This window comes from Nematostella vectensis, chromosome 10 (genome assembly GCF_932526225.1).
Source record: "Nematostella vectensis chromosome 10, jaNemVect1.1, whole genome shotgun sequence".
In the NCBI taxonomy this organism is placed as follows: Eukaryota; Metazoa; Cnidaria; class Anthozoa; order Actiniaria; family Edwardsiidae; genus Nematostella; species Nematostella vectensis.
In genome coordinates, this window is record NC_064043.1 from 14,311,652 (window position 1) to 14,327,738 (window position 16,087).

Sequence of the window (16,087 nt, forward strand, 5' to 3'; positions counted from 1 at the left end):
CAAGCCCCTCAGATGAAGCACCTCCCACTACATGCCATCCAGACAATTATTTCTGCCCTTGCGCCTTGGCAGCCTACTGTCAAATCATAGCCATCATCAAATGCTATCCTACATGGAAGGACAACCATTCAAACCATGGAAGGAAAACCATACAAACCACCCTCCATCAAAGTCATGATCAATGGGACCATGCATGGAAGGAAAACCATTCAAACCAATGGAGGACAACCATTCAAACCATGGAAGGAAAACCATACAAACCACCATCCATCAAAGTCATGGTCAATGGGACCATGCATGGAAGGAAAACCATGTAAACCCCTGAGGGGCAGTGGCTACACATCCATGGGGTGTAGAATGGAGATGTCAGGCGTTTCCTCCCTCCACTACCCTAGGTGTTCACCTTGGGCAAGTGATATCCCACCTCTAGCCTCCCATTGCCCTAGGTTACAAGATAGCGTCAGATAAAAACTTGGCGACAATGAGCCCTTGGCAAGGGTGATACCCCGATCTATTGATCGTTAATACCGCATTGAATTATGCGGGGGGACCAAGAAGTCCTTATCTATACAAGAGCAAGTAAAAAATAAAAGAACAATACTTTCATTTGAACATATCTATATTGATTAGGTATTCCAACCTCCATCATCTCACATACCCTTATCGACTTAACCTGCCTTTCACCACTTTACCTGCCTCCAACTGGCTAGCCTGTACTTCAGTGACTTACCCATTCCTCGTTAATTTACACTCATCAGCTTCCATTCTGTAACAGTCTTAACTTCCCTAACTGGCTACCTTCAAGAATGGAAGGAAAACCTTACAAACCATCCTTAATCAAAAAAATGGACAACAAAACCATGCATGGAAGTAAAACCATGGAATTGAAACCATTCAAACAAAAAGACAGTCATTCAAACCATCAAAGGAAAACCATTGCAGTGTTTGCCTTGGGCAAGTGATAAGACACCACTAGCCTCCCTTCTCTCTTTTCTAAGAACAAAAACCCTTACTGCCAATACCACCCTTGGCATTTCTGGGTTGCCCCACAGGTAAATAGAGGTACTTTAATGTTGTTGCCTCATTCTTATCTGACTCCAAAGTCAGGGCCATTTCTCATGCCTATAGCCTAAGAACTGAAATTGAACTGAATATGTATTTTGCATTTTGAATATCCCTTGTTTGGTTATCTTTTCTAGGTTTCTTACCAATTTTACACAACTCGTTCTATTTGTACCATTACCAAAAACCCCATGATTATTCTTTTCATTGAATCCAATTAATTCTTTTCATTCTTTTCAGTGGATCCAAAGTAAAGGTGAACAATACTGATGGGAAAATGCACCTGGAGATTGTTAAAATTTTTCACTGCATTTTATGCAGGTGCTTGTACTCAGCACATCCTTTTCCAATGCTTTATGCTTGTGGCAGTTGGCTGTCAAATATGGAGTAGAATATTGGACATCCCTTTACAGATATATTTTCTTATTCTGCTGTGCTGTCTTGTTGAAATAAATTTGATCCGGGATCTTTTTAATTTGTGTCTGAGAATTGAGTTATTTTTAGCATATCTCCACCACTCCTCCGGCACCAGGGAGGAGTCGTGAAGATGTGCGAGGGGGACTCCGATAACAAATTGGGTGTGGTTCAAGGAAATATTAAAGGCAAAAACACCCCCTTCGAATAGCAATTGGTCGAATTTTATTCCCTAAGAGATAACAGAATTTTTAAAAAAAAGGTTAATTACTCCCTTAGGAATAGGAGTTGGTCGAATTTTATACCCTAAGAGATATCGGCTCCTGAACTCTTCCAAACCAAGTAGTATAAATTGAGCAGCATAGTAACTAGCTCTAGGATTGTGCTGTAACTGTTGCGAGGACACTACACGGCAGTGCTCTAGGTTGGTTTAGTCAGGACTCTCTAAAGTTGGCTTCGTCGACTTTCCGGGAAAGAGATGTTCCTTCACTACCTTCCGAAAGTACTTGCCTTCGTACAGCCAATCTCCCGCTAGCCAGTGGTAGCTCTACCATTTGTAAACACTCAAGCGGTGCAATAAAGAACAAAGAAGACGGTCAACCCTTGCTCAGCGTGTACGATCCCCGGCTACCCCCAATACCATAAAAGAACCACCCAAAACCTCGTAACAGAGAAAAGGAAAAACTGTACCCTACTTTATCCAAGTCCCCGTATAGTCAATATAGGGATACCCGTGTTAAAGTGGTTTCACTTAATGATAAGTCGAATACTTCATAAAAGACGACACTATATCATTTATTTTCAATGTTTGTTTTATCTTTAGGATTTACTCTAATTCAAACTCATCTCACCCCCACCCCACCCCTTCACTACCCCCTGAAACCAACAACCCGCCCCTTAGTTTTGGAACAACTCTGTTCTCGTAGTTTACTAAGGCCGTTGGGGGACCTAAATAAGCCACTGTGCTCGTTCAGAGAGAAGAAAAATAGGTGAGACCAACATAAGTTTTGACCCCTAAGTTATAGAAAAAGTGCGTAGTCTCTAGATCCTTTTCCTCAAAGAATAGCATCATCCACTATAAGCGCGTAAAGGCTTTTGGCAGCGCAACATGATAAGTTGCCAGGAAAGATGAACTCGTTCCAAAATGACCAAGGAGTAGGCATTAAGAATAAGTAATTAGGTACAGAGTTCCAAAATGACAAAGAAGTAGACACTAAGAAGAAGTAATTAGGTAGAGTTTCATTCTCTTTGCCGAGGTTATGATCAGGTAGCGAATGTCAGCATATGTAACAAAGGTCAGCGTACGTAGCAAATGTCAGCAAATGTAACAAATGTCAGCAAGTTTTGAGGTCTACCTAGTGCGATCTTTCTCAGAAAAATACCTGTTCAAGCGGAGCACAAGACTTGGAAATCATTAAAAGGTAATATATTGTTATAGATTAGACGAGGGAAGACACAAAAGTAATAAAAAAACATCTTCCGCGTATCATCTTTAATGGCCATGTTTATTTTCGGCTTCATTGTACATGTCTAAACACCGAGCTCACATTTTGAAAAAGCAACAAAATAGTCAACAATAAAATTAAGTTAGAGTTGTTATTAGGATATAATGACCCACCAGCGTGAGACTTCCTAATGGATAGCAGTTAGTATAATTTCATACATAAATGATAAGGCGATCACTTTAGACAGACAGACAGACACAGACTAGTTTTGTTATAGATACAGCCTATTTTTGTCATATTTGCGACATTTGAAACAGTCGTATGTCAGTTTTGCATTTATCCCCTCTATATTAGCTGTAGGATTTATGATCACAGTTTTACTATATTAAGCGGAAATTAAAAAGTAAAAGACCCCTCTTATATAAAAATTTAAAACAAAATTTAAAAATATTATACATTTTGCCAGGTGAGGTGGATATTTGGCCCAAAAGAGGTGCCGCTAAAGGTCTGTAATTCTTTGAGATTAATGTGAAAGCAAACTGATATAATCGGAGCCCTGTCCATGACAGAAAAGCGGTGGGAACTGTATACACAAATGTAGGAAAGAGAAAAGGAAAAACTTTACCCTACTTTATCCACGTCCCCGTATAGTCAATATAGGGATACCCGTGTTAAAGTGGTTTCACTTAATGATAAGTCAAATACTTCATAAAAGACGACACTATATCATTTATTTTCAATGTTTGTTTTATCTTTAGGATTTACTCTAATTCAAACTCATCTCACCCCAACCCCACCCCTTCACTACCCCCTGAAACCAACAACCCGCCCCTTAGTTTTGGAACAACTCTGTTCTCGTAGTTTACTAAGGCCGTTGGGGGACCTAAATAAGCCGCTGTGCTCGTTCAGAGAGAAGAAAAATAGGTGAGACCAACATAAGTTTTGACCCCTAAGTTATAGAAAAAGTGCGTAGTCTCTAGATCCTTTTCCCCAAAGAATAGCATCATCCACTATAATAAGCGCGTAAAGGCTTTTGGCAGCGCAACATGATAAGTTGCCAGGAAAGATGAACTCGTTCCAAAATGACAAAGAAGTAGACACTAAGAAGAAGTAATTAGGTACAGAGTTCCAAAATGACAAAGAAGTAGACACTAAGAAGAAGTAATTAGGTAGAGTTTCATTCTCTTTGCCGAGGTTATGATCAGGTAGCGAATGTCAGCATATGTAACAAATGTCAGCGTACGTAGCAAATGTCAGCAAATGTAACAAATGTCAGCAAGTTTTGAGGTCTACCTAGTGCGATCTTTCTCAGAAAAATACCTGTTCAAGCGGAGCACAAGACTTGGAAGATCTTTAAAAGGTAATATATTGTTATAGATTAGACGAGGGAAGACACAAAAGTAATAAAAAAACCTCTTCCGCGTATCATCTTCAATGGCTATGTTCATTTTAGACTTCATTGTATATGTCTAAACACCGAGCTCACATTTTGAAAAAGCAACAAAATAGTCAACAATAAAATTAAGTTAGAGTTGTTATTAGGATATAATGATCCACCAGCCTGATAAGGCGATCACTTTAGACAGACAGACAGACGCAGACTAGTTTTGTTATAGAAACAGTCTATTTTTTTTAATATTTGCCATTAATAGGAAACAGTCGTATGTCAGTTTTGCATTTATCCCCTCTATATTAGCTGTAGGATTTATGACCACAGTTTTACCCTGTTAAATCCTTTGCATTTGACTACGAAATTTAATTAATTTAATTATTTCTTCAGCCTTTCTATAATTATGTGGTTACTTATTGTTAGTAGAGTTAGAGCAATTCTTTGCTTTATAGCAGGGTTAGCTAACAGGTAGGCTAACTAATAGGCTTCTGCTTATTATTCTTAAACAATTTTCAGTTTATTGCGTTCGTTAGTATATTTCCTGTTGTCATAAGAGCCGAGTAAGCTGAGCTAATTTTTAAATTTTTGTTATACTTCACACATTCCATATAAATTACTGTTTTCAAAAGAGCCTGGTCATCCTTTGGCAATAAACGTGTCCAGTATTTTATGCTTCTGAACGATAAGTCAATTTGGATAAAAATTAATGGTTTTGCGCTGAAATCCCAAGTCCCCTTAACTCGGGGCAGATTCGTTGTGTAGCCATTTAGCTTGTGGAGTACGTGCGCACAGGGGGTTGAACTCAGCACACAGTGTAACCAAACTGGAGTTTCATACACCAGAGGGGTAAGCTTTGAAAGAGGCTAGATAGTATAGAGAACTTCTGTTCTCAACGAGTTACAGAATCCAAGTGATCCTTGCTAAGCGGTCACGTTATAATATGTGACCGAGCCTTGTAATTTGGTAGGAATATGACGTCGCTGCGGTAAGAATTGGTAGGATTCCTACTGCCCATATATGGGCACCGGAAGAGAAGAAATATTTTTATAGGTTGCTGGTGGGTACGCTAATAATAATTATAATAATAATTGTTATAAAATAAATCACTTATTAATTTCTATCAATTAAAATTTTGATTATCAATTCTTATTAACTGTTATCAATTTTGAATTAATTTTCATCAATTGGTCCCTTGCTAGCAGAGCTTTTTCCTGTTTGTTTCTATCAGTTCACCTATCTGTGTCGCTTCTCTGTTCTTCGCGTTCTTGTTTGTTCTATAGAAACAAACAGGAAAAATCTCTGCCAGCAGGGAACGTACCCGAATTTTGATTACCAATTGTTATCAATTTTTTTTATATCGATTGGTAATCATTTAGTAGTAAATTGATATCAAACATTATCAAATGATGCCAATTATCAATGTCCACTGGTATTCTTTCATCAATCATTTCACAATATTATTTTGCCTCTATTGTATCCGTCATGTATTTTTCCTCAGATATTTTACATATTTGCAAATGCTTGCTGCGATTGTCATGGTTTTAAAACATTTTTAAAATTCTACGAATTTTTCGTTTCCTAGCTGAACGCGCTTGCCGTTCTTGACTCCGTCGTCGTTGCGTAAGGTCCTATATGGGTCTAGAATATTCTAGCTATACAATAACATACTTTCCAGAATGTTCGGATCAGTTCACCGTCCTGGGCCATCGTGAAGGATTTTAAAAATCGTGAACGATTTCGAAATCGTTCACGATTTTAAAAATCCTTCACGATTTTTAAAATCCGTCACGATTTCGAAATCGTTCACGATTTTTAAAATCCTTCACGATTTCGAAATCGTTCACGATTTTTAAAATCCTTCACGATTTCGAAATCGTTCACGATTTTTAAAATCCTTCACGATTTGGAAATCCTTCACGATTATGAAATCGTTCACGTTTTTGTATTAGTCCGGCTTCACGACTTTCGAATTTGTGTGAAATTGTTATAGCGGATATAGCTTTCCCGTTCGCTTAGCCACCAGTGCACGGTGGAATGCGGCAAGTGCGCCCACTCGAATGGTTTCACAAGTCATTTAGATAGAAGGAAGTAGTTTGTTAAAATACTGCTCATGGGTAATACAATGTTTGAACTTAGTCTAATACACTGTAATATTTTTGTTCTCTTTTGTTCTGGCTTGACTATTACACATTAACAATTACATTTTGTTGCACGGGATTTTAAAAACCACTCTATCACCTTTGTTAGCTTGAACATGTATTTTTCATTCAGTTCGGAGATATAGTGACACGGCATCGAACATACGCGTTTGGGAGGGGGGGGGGGGGGGGGGGTAAAATTTCGAAATCGTGAAGGATTTTTAAAATCGTGAACGATTTCGGAATCGTTCACGATTTTGGAAATCCTTCACGATGGCCCAGGACGGTGAACTGATCCGAATGTTCTTAGGTACGATGAGCTTCTAGCAAGTTCCACTACATATTTAGCTGAATTTCTGGGACATAGAAGATTTCTTAAGTATCTTCCACTCTCTATATTGTGTCCAACTAGAAGATTCACGGCGACATTTTATGAAAACCTTGAATGAGGTTAATGATCGTGTACGTGCGATATTTATCTCCTCTATGAATACTAATTAGGGGAATCCCCTCGCAACACATTCCTAAAAAATTCACTGAAAAAGTGATGAAAATGTTACTAGTGTAGCTCAAACATCTTTTATTTAATTACTGCTTCTTCTCACCAAAAGCATCCTCGACAAAATTAATCGAGTAAATATAAAAACTACTACGTACTACGTATTAGTACTACGTACTACTAATATTATTCGTACGAACCTCAATAAGCAGTCACGCGTTGCTCACGAGACCAGTCCAGTCACGTGACCCGACTATACTCACTCTCACACGGGTAGCCTCACACGTATTAGAATACGTATTCGAGCCATCGAGAGATACTTCACCCACGCGCTCTCTATTTTACTGTGTATTATCGCTGCTACAATAGCTCGGTTATGCTAAAGCGAAACAATGAAGAGATCAATGCATTCTGCAATGATGCTTCCTTGAGTTTCTTGGCTTAAGACCGAGATTTTCGACGAGTGACGATGCTGAACGTTTGGTTTTTACTCTGCATCAGTAAGTATAAAAGCTACTTGTTTCACTACTTATAATTTTCGAAAAAAACTCTAAAATAACACGGGCCAATAACAAATTTGTTTCTTTACGTTTTGTGATAAAATATCTTTATAATCTTTTAGGTTAGCATCGATAATCATTTCTTCCCGAGAGTTTACGGCCGTTAGTTGTGGTTAGAAACAGTGCCCGAGAAGTGAGAAAGCGACATAACCCGGTAAACCCGAGATAATGGGAAACAGACAAGGAATCGGCCTACAAATCGCTTTTGTTCTGGTCTTGTTGCTGATAAGGATGCAGGTAAAGAGATATTACTTTATTTTCCTTTCTACCGTAATTTCTCAACAGTGTTTTGAATGAGATGGGGGTGTGCGCATTTTCAAGAACGTGATTGGCTGGCAATTTTGCTTGCCACTGATTGGGGGGATTGGATGATTACCGTCTCTGATTGGTTATCGTTTGCGTAGGGGAAGCACCTTGACATATTGTTTTCTCTTGGGGTTTTGTGAGAATTGGATGTGTTTTTAAGCTTAGTTTATTTTGAGAGACAATTTAATCTTTTTATGGCACTTGTTTGAAGTTGTTTAGTCGGTTACCCCCATTTTTTATTTGCTCAAATTGTTAAATATATACGGAAAAATGATATACTGAAAAAAGAAAAAAGTTGGCTTGTAGAAGTTTTTTTTATTTTTTCTTAAAAGCCGTAAAAATACTTCAGAATGGCGCTTTTTACTGTATAAATAGTGGCGAAAACAGTGTCTTTTAGTGCGATCTCTTAAAATGTTTTTTTAAACGTTTGCTACTATGGGTTATTGTTTAGAAGATCGGATTTTGGCAGCTCGACAAATAGAACATAATTTTCTAAAGACTATAGGCACTACTTTTGAAAACTAAGAGTTGTGATTTTTCCTCGCACGATCAGTATAAACGCGTCAAAAGTACGCCCCTCTGCTGTAAAAGCGAGGTCGGTTACCCCCATTTATTTTAACATTTTTTGAAAGCCCTTAACTTCAATATTGTTTATTCCAAGTTTTAAAAAATTCTGGGTTGTAGAACTATTTCAAGAAAATTACCTTAACACATTGACCCCTCAACCGGCCTGTACCGGCTTTGAGAAGTACCCACAACCCCAAAATTTTATAAATGCAAAAAAATAAAAAATAAAGATACTCAGGCATTAGTCTAAGGGATAAATGGTCTTGAAGATATGCATCCAACCAAGGTGTTGTGCAACTACTCTTATAAAATAATAGCACAGGTTCTTTGACAAATTTCAAATCGAACAAGGAAAGAAAAGCAGAATCACCCCTCTCAATAAAACACTCAAAATACCACACAAGGGAGAGAGATCAGCAAACACAGCTCAAGACACAAATAGATACCTTTATTCTGATCCTCCAGGTTTATTTCCATGGCCTCCAAACACAATGTCCACTCCTTGAAGGCCTGTAAACCACTTGGATGCCTTTACATATTGCAAAGCATTCTGGGAGATCCAGGGAAAAATTCACCCCGAAGCCAAACAAATTAATTCCAGGTCATACAGACTGTAAACAATTTTGGAATCAATTTGGTTCCAGAAAAGACAGCATTTAGGAGAGCTGTGGTGATTCATTAGAAAATTATTTTCTCATCCAGGCAAAGCCAAACAAGAAAAAATCATCATGAATCCACCTTTGCTTGCAAATATCCATAAGCAAAGCATTTAATTATGCCCCAATAGACTTTATGGTGTCCTGAGACACTCTCCTAATACGACGAGGTATTAAAAGTGGGGACCGCAAAGCACTGTTGGAAAGCTAGGATACTGCTGACTCGGTGCAGCTGTGTTTGACTTTGACAGGCTGTATAAAACTCAGAATAGGGGGGAGGTATCTGTTTTTAGTCTGTTTACTTGTAAATTCAGCTAAAAAATAGCCAGGAGTCAATGGGTTAAGGTTGCACCTGCAAATCAATGTATTGTAACCCGCAGTGATTCATGGGTAACATTTTAAAATGGGTGAATCCTGGTCTCTGAATGCTATGTGAAAGATCTGTCAAGTCAAAAAATCGATTAACTGTACTGTACGTGTCTAGTGTCATGGGTTTTCTCTCTATGTTGATAGACAGAATCTGTAATATCAGTGTATCAAAGTATTTCTTATTCATTTTGTTATATGATTATCTTAAGATATTTATCGAGGTATTTCTCATTCTTATTCTCTTCATTTTGTTATATGATTATCTTAAGATATTTAAGTGCTTGCCCTCAATATAAAATGTCATATATCTGTCTATCTATATATACATTCAATTTTAAATAATAACAAAGGAGTTGTAGATTAACATTTGTTTATTTGCTTTCTTATCAGACATGCAAGGCTATACAATGCACCTTTGACCAGTACAAAGTCTTCCACACAAATGGAACCATTTATTGCAAGATCTGTCCTTTTTGCCCTGAAGGTCAAGGGGTTGAGCCTCTTTGTGGTTCAGACATAACGCCCAACATCGAACCCAGATGTGTCAAGTGTGTAGAAGGTATCAACTTCTCAGGGAGTTATGACCAGGAACAATGCCGGCCATGCTACCAGTGTGACAATCAGCTCGTATCCAAGGAATGTACAGTTACCAGCAACAGGGTGTGCCTGAATAAGTGCAAGCCGAAGTCTGGGATGTACTTTGACATTTTATATCAGGTATGAGAACCAACAACATGGAAAAATAAAGTGGAACCAATGTTGTTCAAATACTGCGTCAGCCGAGTGGCAATGTTATGCCATATCTGGTTTCTAGTTGCCAGAAAACCATGGAGGTTATGATGAGGTCAAAACTCATCAGAAAAGCTATTGTGGGGAAGTTTACGTCCCAGTAAAAGTGCCAGGAGTTTCATTTTTTTTGATAAACAACGAATGCACAACACTTTCAATGCCAGAGAGTGCTGATAGCACACTAAAAGTTAATCTGTTATTGAAGTTTCTACTCCCCTACTAGCCATTTTACTGGCCTTAGAGGGGTTCATTTCAATTTTGGATTTTATTGACATGAATTGATCTTTCAGGTGTGCGAGCCATGTTCCTGGTGTTGTGGCGATGCAAATGATGTGGTCGAGCAAGACTGTATAGATCAAGGACTGCCACCGAAGAAGAGGTGCAACCTTGATGGGAAGAAAAGATGTACCCCAAAGGTGACACCCATCCCAAGTACTACAGCTACTCCAAGCACTGCCGTGACATCTTCCACACCACCAACATCTACTAGCATGCAAACGTCTAAGCATTCTGTAGGACACCTACAGACAACAGTGTCAATATCTTTAAAAAAAGAAACCAAGCCAAAGAATGAGACAGAGTCAGTTGCTGCTAAGGCAGCAAAAGGTATAATTATTTTCTTAGTTGCTGCATTAATTCTTTCTGTAATTTGTTTTTGCATAATGCGTAGGAAAAGTGGTGTTGCATGTGGTTGTCTTAATAGATATTTACCACTGATTCAAAGGTGGTTTAGGGCACCACGGGAGGGGCAGGAGAGTGCAGAGTCTTTTTTAAGGGATGAAGATAGGGCACAGGTACTAGTAAGAAGAGCAGAGGCAGACCAATCAAGCGTGATTATAGAGTGTCAGGCTGCTAATGGGGTAGAGCCTTGTAATCAGGGCTCTGCTGAGGATGTATTGCCTGCAAATCAGCCCAATGAAGATGTCGAAGAGCCTGGATCAACTATGCCTGGATGTAGTGAGAGGAGCGAAACAAGCTCAGTAACTGAAATAGTGGAAAATCAAGGCAATGAATCACCTACAGCAAGTCCAATAGGTAGTGTTCCTCTGGAATATATAAAAGGTTGTTTGCCTCTCTACCAAAAGGTTTGTGATAAACTTGACCTGAAATACCGCTTTATGAAAATCGGTAGGCATTATAAGATGGATGAAGATAGGCTTTTATTGTTGAAACAACACAATGATACAAAGTCTGGGGCCGAGGTAGTACTTGAGTGGATTTTTTCGTCCCATCCAAGCCTCCACTTCTCAGGCTTCATAAAGGTGTTGGGGGAACTTGATATGAAGGACGTGGCTAATGAAATGCTTAAGGAAGAGTATGTCAAGGACTTTGTGTAGATCTACTTTTCCATTAAGCATCCAGTTAGCCAGAGTCATCCTTAAATACCTGTAAACCTAGGACATATGGTAGATTTTTACCAAACATACAAAATACTAAGTTTTTAATTTAATGTAAGTAAAGCATTTGATTATTTTTTATATATAATTTATTTTCTATTCTCAAAGCTATGTTACTATGCAGCTTTGATAGTTATTTTGTTTTAAGTTAACTTTTTTATTTTGATTTTATAGCCTGTGTCTAGATTTTCTTACCACATCCCTGATTTTTGCCTTGTGAATGGCACAACTCTAGTAAAGTATAGTAATGCTGGTCATTGATTCCATTCTAGTAGCTGTCATTGACAAGGGTACCAAAGTGCACAAAGTCATGCTGGAAATGACAGAAAGTTGTAAATGTTTTAACCAGTCAGGGATGTCAACATCACTGTTTATATTTTCTTGCTGTTGATCAGCAAAAATCTACAAATCAACAAAACCTCTAAAACTCAGATTTACCATAAAGTTGTTTTCAACTATAAAAAAAGGAATTTCAAGAGCCGGTTTCACAGGTTATGGGTCATAGTGTGCTGCAGGACCAGGGGCGGCAAGCGGGGAGGACACCCCCTCCTCCCCTCCCCCCCCCCACACACACACTGTTGAGGGAGCTATATTTTGTTGTAGGTTATTAGTTAATGCTTATATTATAATAATGGTTATATTTGTTAATGCCGCCGTGCTGGTTATGGTCACTAGCAACATGTAGCAAACAAGGGGGAGTAATTAATTGGAACTATTTTTTTAGGGTAGGAAGATAGTTGCACTCTTTGCCTTAGGGTTTTAGGGTATTAATTATTATTTAGATCATGCATACAGGCCTGTAACCAGAAATCTGATACAGGCAAAACAATCTAGATTTGTCATTAGCCAACACTTCTATGCAAAACACTAGTCTTTCTACAGCTTGTCTGTAGTCTTTCTAGTTTAAATAATACCATTTCGAATTGTCATAACCTGGTGTACGTTCATGAACATGTCATGAATAAGCAATAATATAATTCGAATTTTTCATCTCACCAGTTCATTTTTTTTATTTTTTATGAAAAAAGTACCTCCAGTTTTGATTTCATTCTTTTAAAGAGAGCAAGTGAGTTGCTCCAGAAATGCTGTTTACAGGCTTTGAATGTATGACGCTATTCTGTAAATAGCTTATTTTCTTATATTTTTGAAAAACTTTTATTGGTTCCCTAGGCTCTGTAGGCTCGATTTACAGCTCGTTTCTGTGAGACCTGCATTACTTGCTGAGGAGTCCTAGTGCATAGCTGTCAACCCAACTTGGACAGAAATCTTGTCAAATCGGGTGAAATACAGTAAATAGTGAAAAAACCAAGAGAGCCAATGCGGATGAATACAGAGAATGTATGGAAATTCTCTCAAAAATTAGGGCTTGTGATGAGATCCAAAATCTTGTGACAACCGCCTAATGCGGTTGAGTTGACAGCAATGCTATTGACGGCTGGAAATGGAGTCTAATGATGCTTATGATGGGCTATGGATGGGTTTGAATGTGATGGAGAAGTGTAGCACCATGGTAATTTGTCTCAATAAAGAATGAATTAAGAAATTAAGTAAAATTGAGAAAAAAACATGGTGTTACTATTTCCTTCACATCAACACCCACCAATTTTTTAATTCTCTGCTTGTACATAGTCTAATACTTTTTTGAAGCATACTTTGTGTATTTAATAAAATAAAGAGAATAAACTCGTGTGTTTTATTTATTATTATCCAAAACATCCCCACCAATTCCCCTGTAGCGTCCATTCTATTATATAGTTTGAAACAGATCTTCTTTCGTTCCACGCTTTGTTATTTATCTGTAACTTTTGAAAATGAAAAAAAAAAGACTTATCAAACCTTTACCCCCATGAATTCTTATAGTCAAACTCTTACGCGCGAATTCAATAGTTGAAAAGGGGAATTCAATGTAAGCACAGTTGTACCGCGAAATTTTTCACAACGCGAGTCATCTTTCAACTTACGCCTAGCTGAAAAAAATCAAAGTTCTCATCAAACTATGTTTTGGTACGGATGAATGAACTTGTTTAGGAAGAAATTCTCGTCGCTGCGCCACTCGTGCGATATCGTTTTTCGCGTAAAATTTACCGTGAAATTCCCTCATCGATGATGAATTTCTCTATATAATTTTTCATTTCCAATCGAAATTGCTGACATCACCTCGAAACAGAAAAAAAATTACAGGATTGAATAAAACAAATTAAATATTAGATCCGGTAGATGTGGCAAATCTGATATTAAAATTCAATTCACAGATATATTATCCCCAGAAGAAATAGCGATTTAGGAGTAATGTGAAAATCCCTTTTTCTTTCAAAATTTTACACATCATTTTTGAATTAAAAATCTCAAGGTTTTCTGCACAATATTGCATCCATAAATGCAGTCCCTGTTCGCTTAGCTTGAATATCAATAAAACCGTGTCTTTCTAGGATATCCCGGTACTCCTGCTCGGACCTCTCTCTCGCACCCTTATCACAAAGCACTAACATGGTTAGCGATGCCATGACTCCTTGGAATGGCCCAGTCTTCCTGTCACTCAAAAGGATTTCACCAATCAGTAGTCCGCCGCCTGTAGACGGGAAAGAGTCTGTGTGTGATTACAATGCTTTACATAATATATTCATTACGTCTAACCAGCTAAAGCGTTGACACGCAAAAGGGTGTTAATATCATCAATAATGTCATCTTATGAACCACAGATAATCATTTCAGCAGGATCGTAACAGGCCTATAATGTGTGTGAAATAATGTGTACACACACATTATTTCACACACATTATAGGCCTGTTACGATCCTGCTGAAATGATTATCTGTGGTTCATAAGATGACATTATTGATGATATTAACACCCTTTTGCGTGTCAACGCTTTAGCTGGTTAGACGTAATGAATATATTTAGGGGGAATATATTTAGGGGGGGGGGGGGGTACAGAGACATTGACAGGGGAACATTCAAAGACATTGACTGGGGGCGCAGCCACGCCCCTCTCTGCCCATATATACGTTATGACACTGTTTTGAAACTAATCAAGACCTTGTTCCCATCTGGCTTGTTGGCTATTTCGCATGTGGCTGGTCTGAGCAAACGCTCCATAACATATTTATGCTGTAAACGTTTATCTAATCGTGTTGCAAACTGTGATCAAATTTTAGGCAGTGCCATGCTCAATACACCCTGTATGTACCCTCCCCCAGTCCCCTCCCTGTAGTCTACATCTTCCACCCGCACGACAAGCTTTTTACCTGGCTGAAGACTCCTGAAAACCTTAGATAGGAGCATTTCTATCTTGTCCTCCCCCCAGTCGTGTATAGTGTGAGTCAACACATACAGGTCCGCCGGAGGAAGCTCTTCACGGAAGAAATCTCCAGGTACAAACGTGACGTTCTCCTGCCTGGGGCACTCCTCCATGGAGGGGCGGAAATGAGGTGAGCATTGTACCACAGGGGGGAGGTCCAAGACGGTGATTGCCATGTCTGGGTAGGCATTACTTGCGGCGTATGCAAGGTCTCCTGTACCCCCTGAAACACGACAAACAACATTAGTTTCAGAGCTGTAGCAGGCCTCAGAATAATGGGGGGGGGGGGGCACGGTACAGAAACATGGAGAAAATATTGGGGGCACGGCCACGCCCCTACTGGGCATTTCCTTAAAACACGAGGTTCCGCTATAAAAGGGAAAGCTCCTCCCACTCCCGGGCTCAAGAACAATCAGTTATCAATCAGCCGTCAATGAGTCAACATGTCAGGACAATCGCTCTGAGCGCTAAATTCAAATTTAGCGCGAGAGTAATTTATGCAGATTATGGACAGCGCAAAATTTTAAGAAAACGTAAGTGGACAGCAAATCACTAATTTATCAATCTCTTAACACAATTGCCTCGTTACCTGTGCAAAAATAGTTTTATTCCAGTCCACTGAGACTAAGGGATAAGCATTTTTCCAGGAGACTTAACTTGTGACTTCTAGCCTGGCGGTGTTATGATTACAATTTCAAATTTGAGCCCAGATGCTGGGAGGAGCTATCCCTTTTATGCGGAAACTCGTGTTTGATTTTTTTTATATTGGGTCTGACCCAGCTGCCCCTTATGTCCTAATCATTAATTATTAGTTTTCCAATCACGGAATACAGGGCCCATCAGTAGTCGTGAGATGTTCGCTTGGGAAAAACAGGAGAAAAGCTTCAGACGCATTTACGTGTTCACATTTTCAATTTTTTTAAAACAATTCCGTTTCCATCATCGACCTGGTTGCTTTGCTCATCTTTTTGGACCCCCCCTCCCCCCCACCCGTTGCCTCTTCAGGTACTTTGGATCAACCAAAAATATGTGCTTTTTACTTGGGTTAAACGTGAACCGTGATTCGGAAACGAAATTTGGGTTTACAACAACAGCTGGGAAAACAGGATATGGTAGGAAACTCAAGGTTGTGGGTGTGCCACCACGTTTGATGAGGGTCAGTAGACCCTTTTCCAGGATTGGGACAACCGCAAGCCAG

At 38.9% G+C, this 16,087-nt stretch overlaps 2 protein-coding genes across 2 annotated transcripts in view; one reads left to right on the plus strand and one right to left on the minus strand.

Annotated features, from left to right (window-relative positions):
- The first annotated feature begins 7,243 nt into the window (after positions 1-7,243).
- LOC5517722 lies at positions 7,244-13,278 on the plus strand. The gene is made up of 4 exons (XM_048733318.1): positions 7,244-7,448; positions 7,571-7,745; positions 9,797-10,123; positions 10,486-13,278. The coding sequence occupies exons 2-4, from the start codon at positions 7,677-7,679 to the stop codon at positions 11,530-11,532; spliced, it is 1,443 nt and encodes a 480-aa protein (XP_048589275.1). The 5' UTR covers positions 7,244-7,448; positions 7,571-7,676; the 3' UTR covers positions 11,533-13,278.
- LOC5517727 (acetylserotonin O-methyltransferase) overlaps positions 12,576-16,087 on the minus strand; it is an 8,544-nt gene continuing 5,032 nt past the window's right edge. The window contains exons 2-3 of the mRNA XM_001637673.3: positions 14,837-15,112; positions 12,576-14,161 (exon numbers count right to left, since the gene is read on the minus strand). Coding sequence (XP_001637723.3) covers positions 13,938-14,161; positions 14,837-15,112 — 500 coding nt within the window. The 3' untranslated portion in view covers positions 12,576-13,937. The remainder of the gene's footprint in view (positions 14,162-14,836; positions 15,113-16,087) is intronic.

What these genes read in the sequence shown, in the direction of transcription:
- LOC5517722 (XM_048733318.1), top strand. Translation starts at nt 7,677, where the DNA reads ATGGGAAACAGACAAGGAATCGGCCTACAAATCGCTTTTGTTCTGGTC. An exon ending in TGTTGCTGATAAGGATGCAG is followed by an intron (nt 7,746 to 9,796) that starts GTAAAGAGATAT and finishes CTTTCTTATCAG; the next exon opens with ACATGCAAGGCTATACAATG. An exon ending in ACTTTGACATTTTATATCAG is followed by an intron (nt 10,124 to 10,485) that starts GTATGAGAACCA and finishes TTGATCTTTCAG; the next exon opens with GTGTGCGAGCCATGTTCCTG.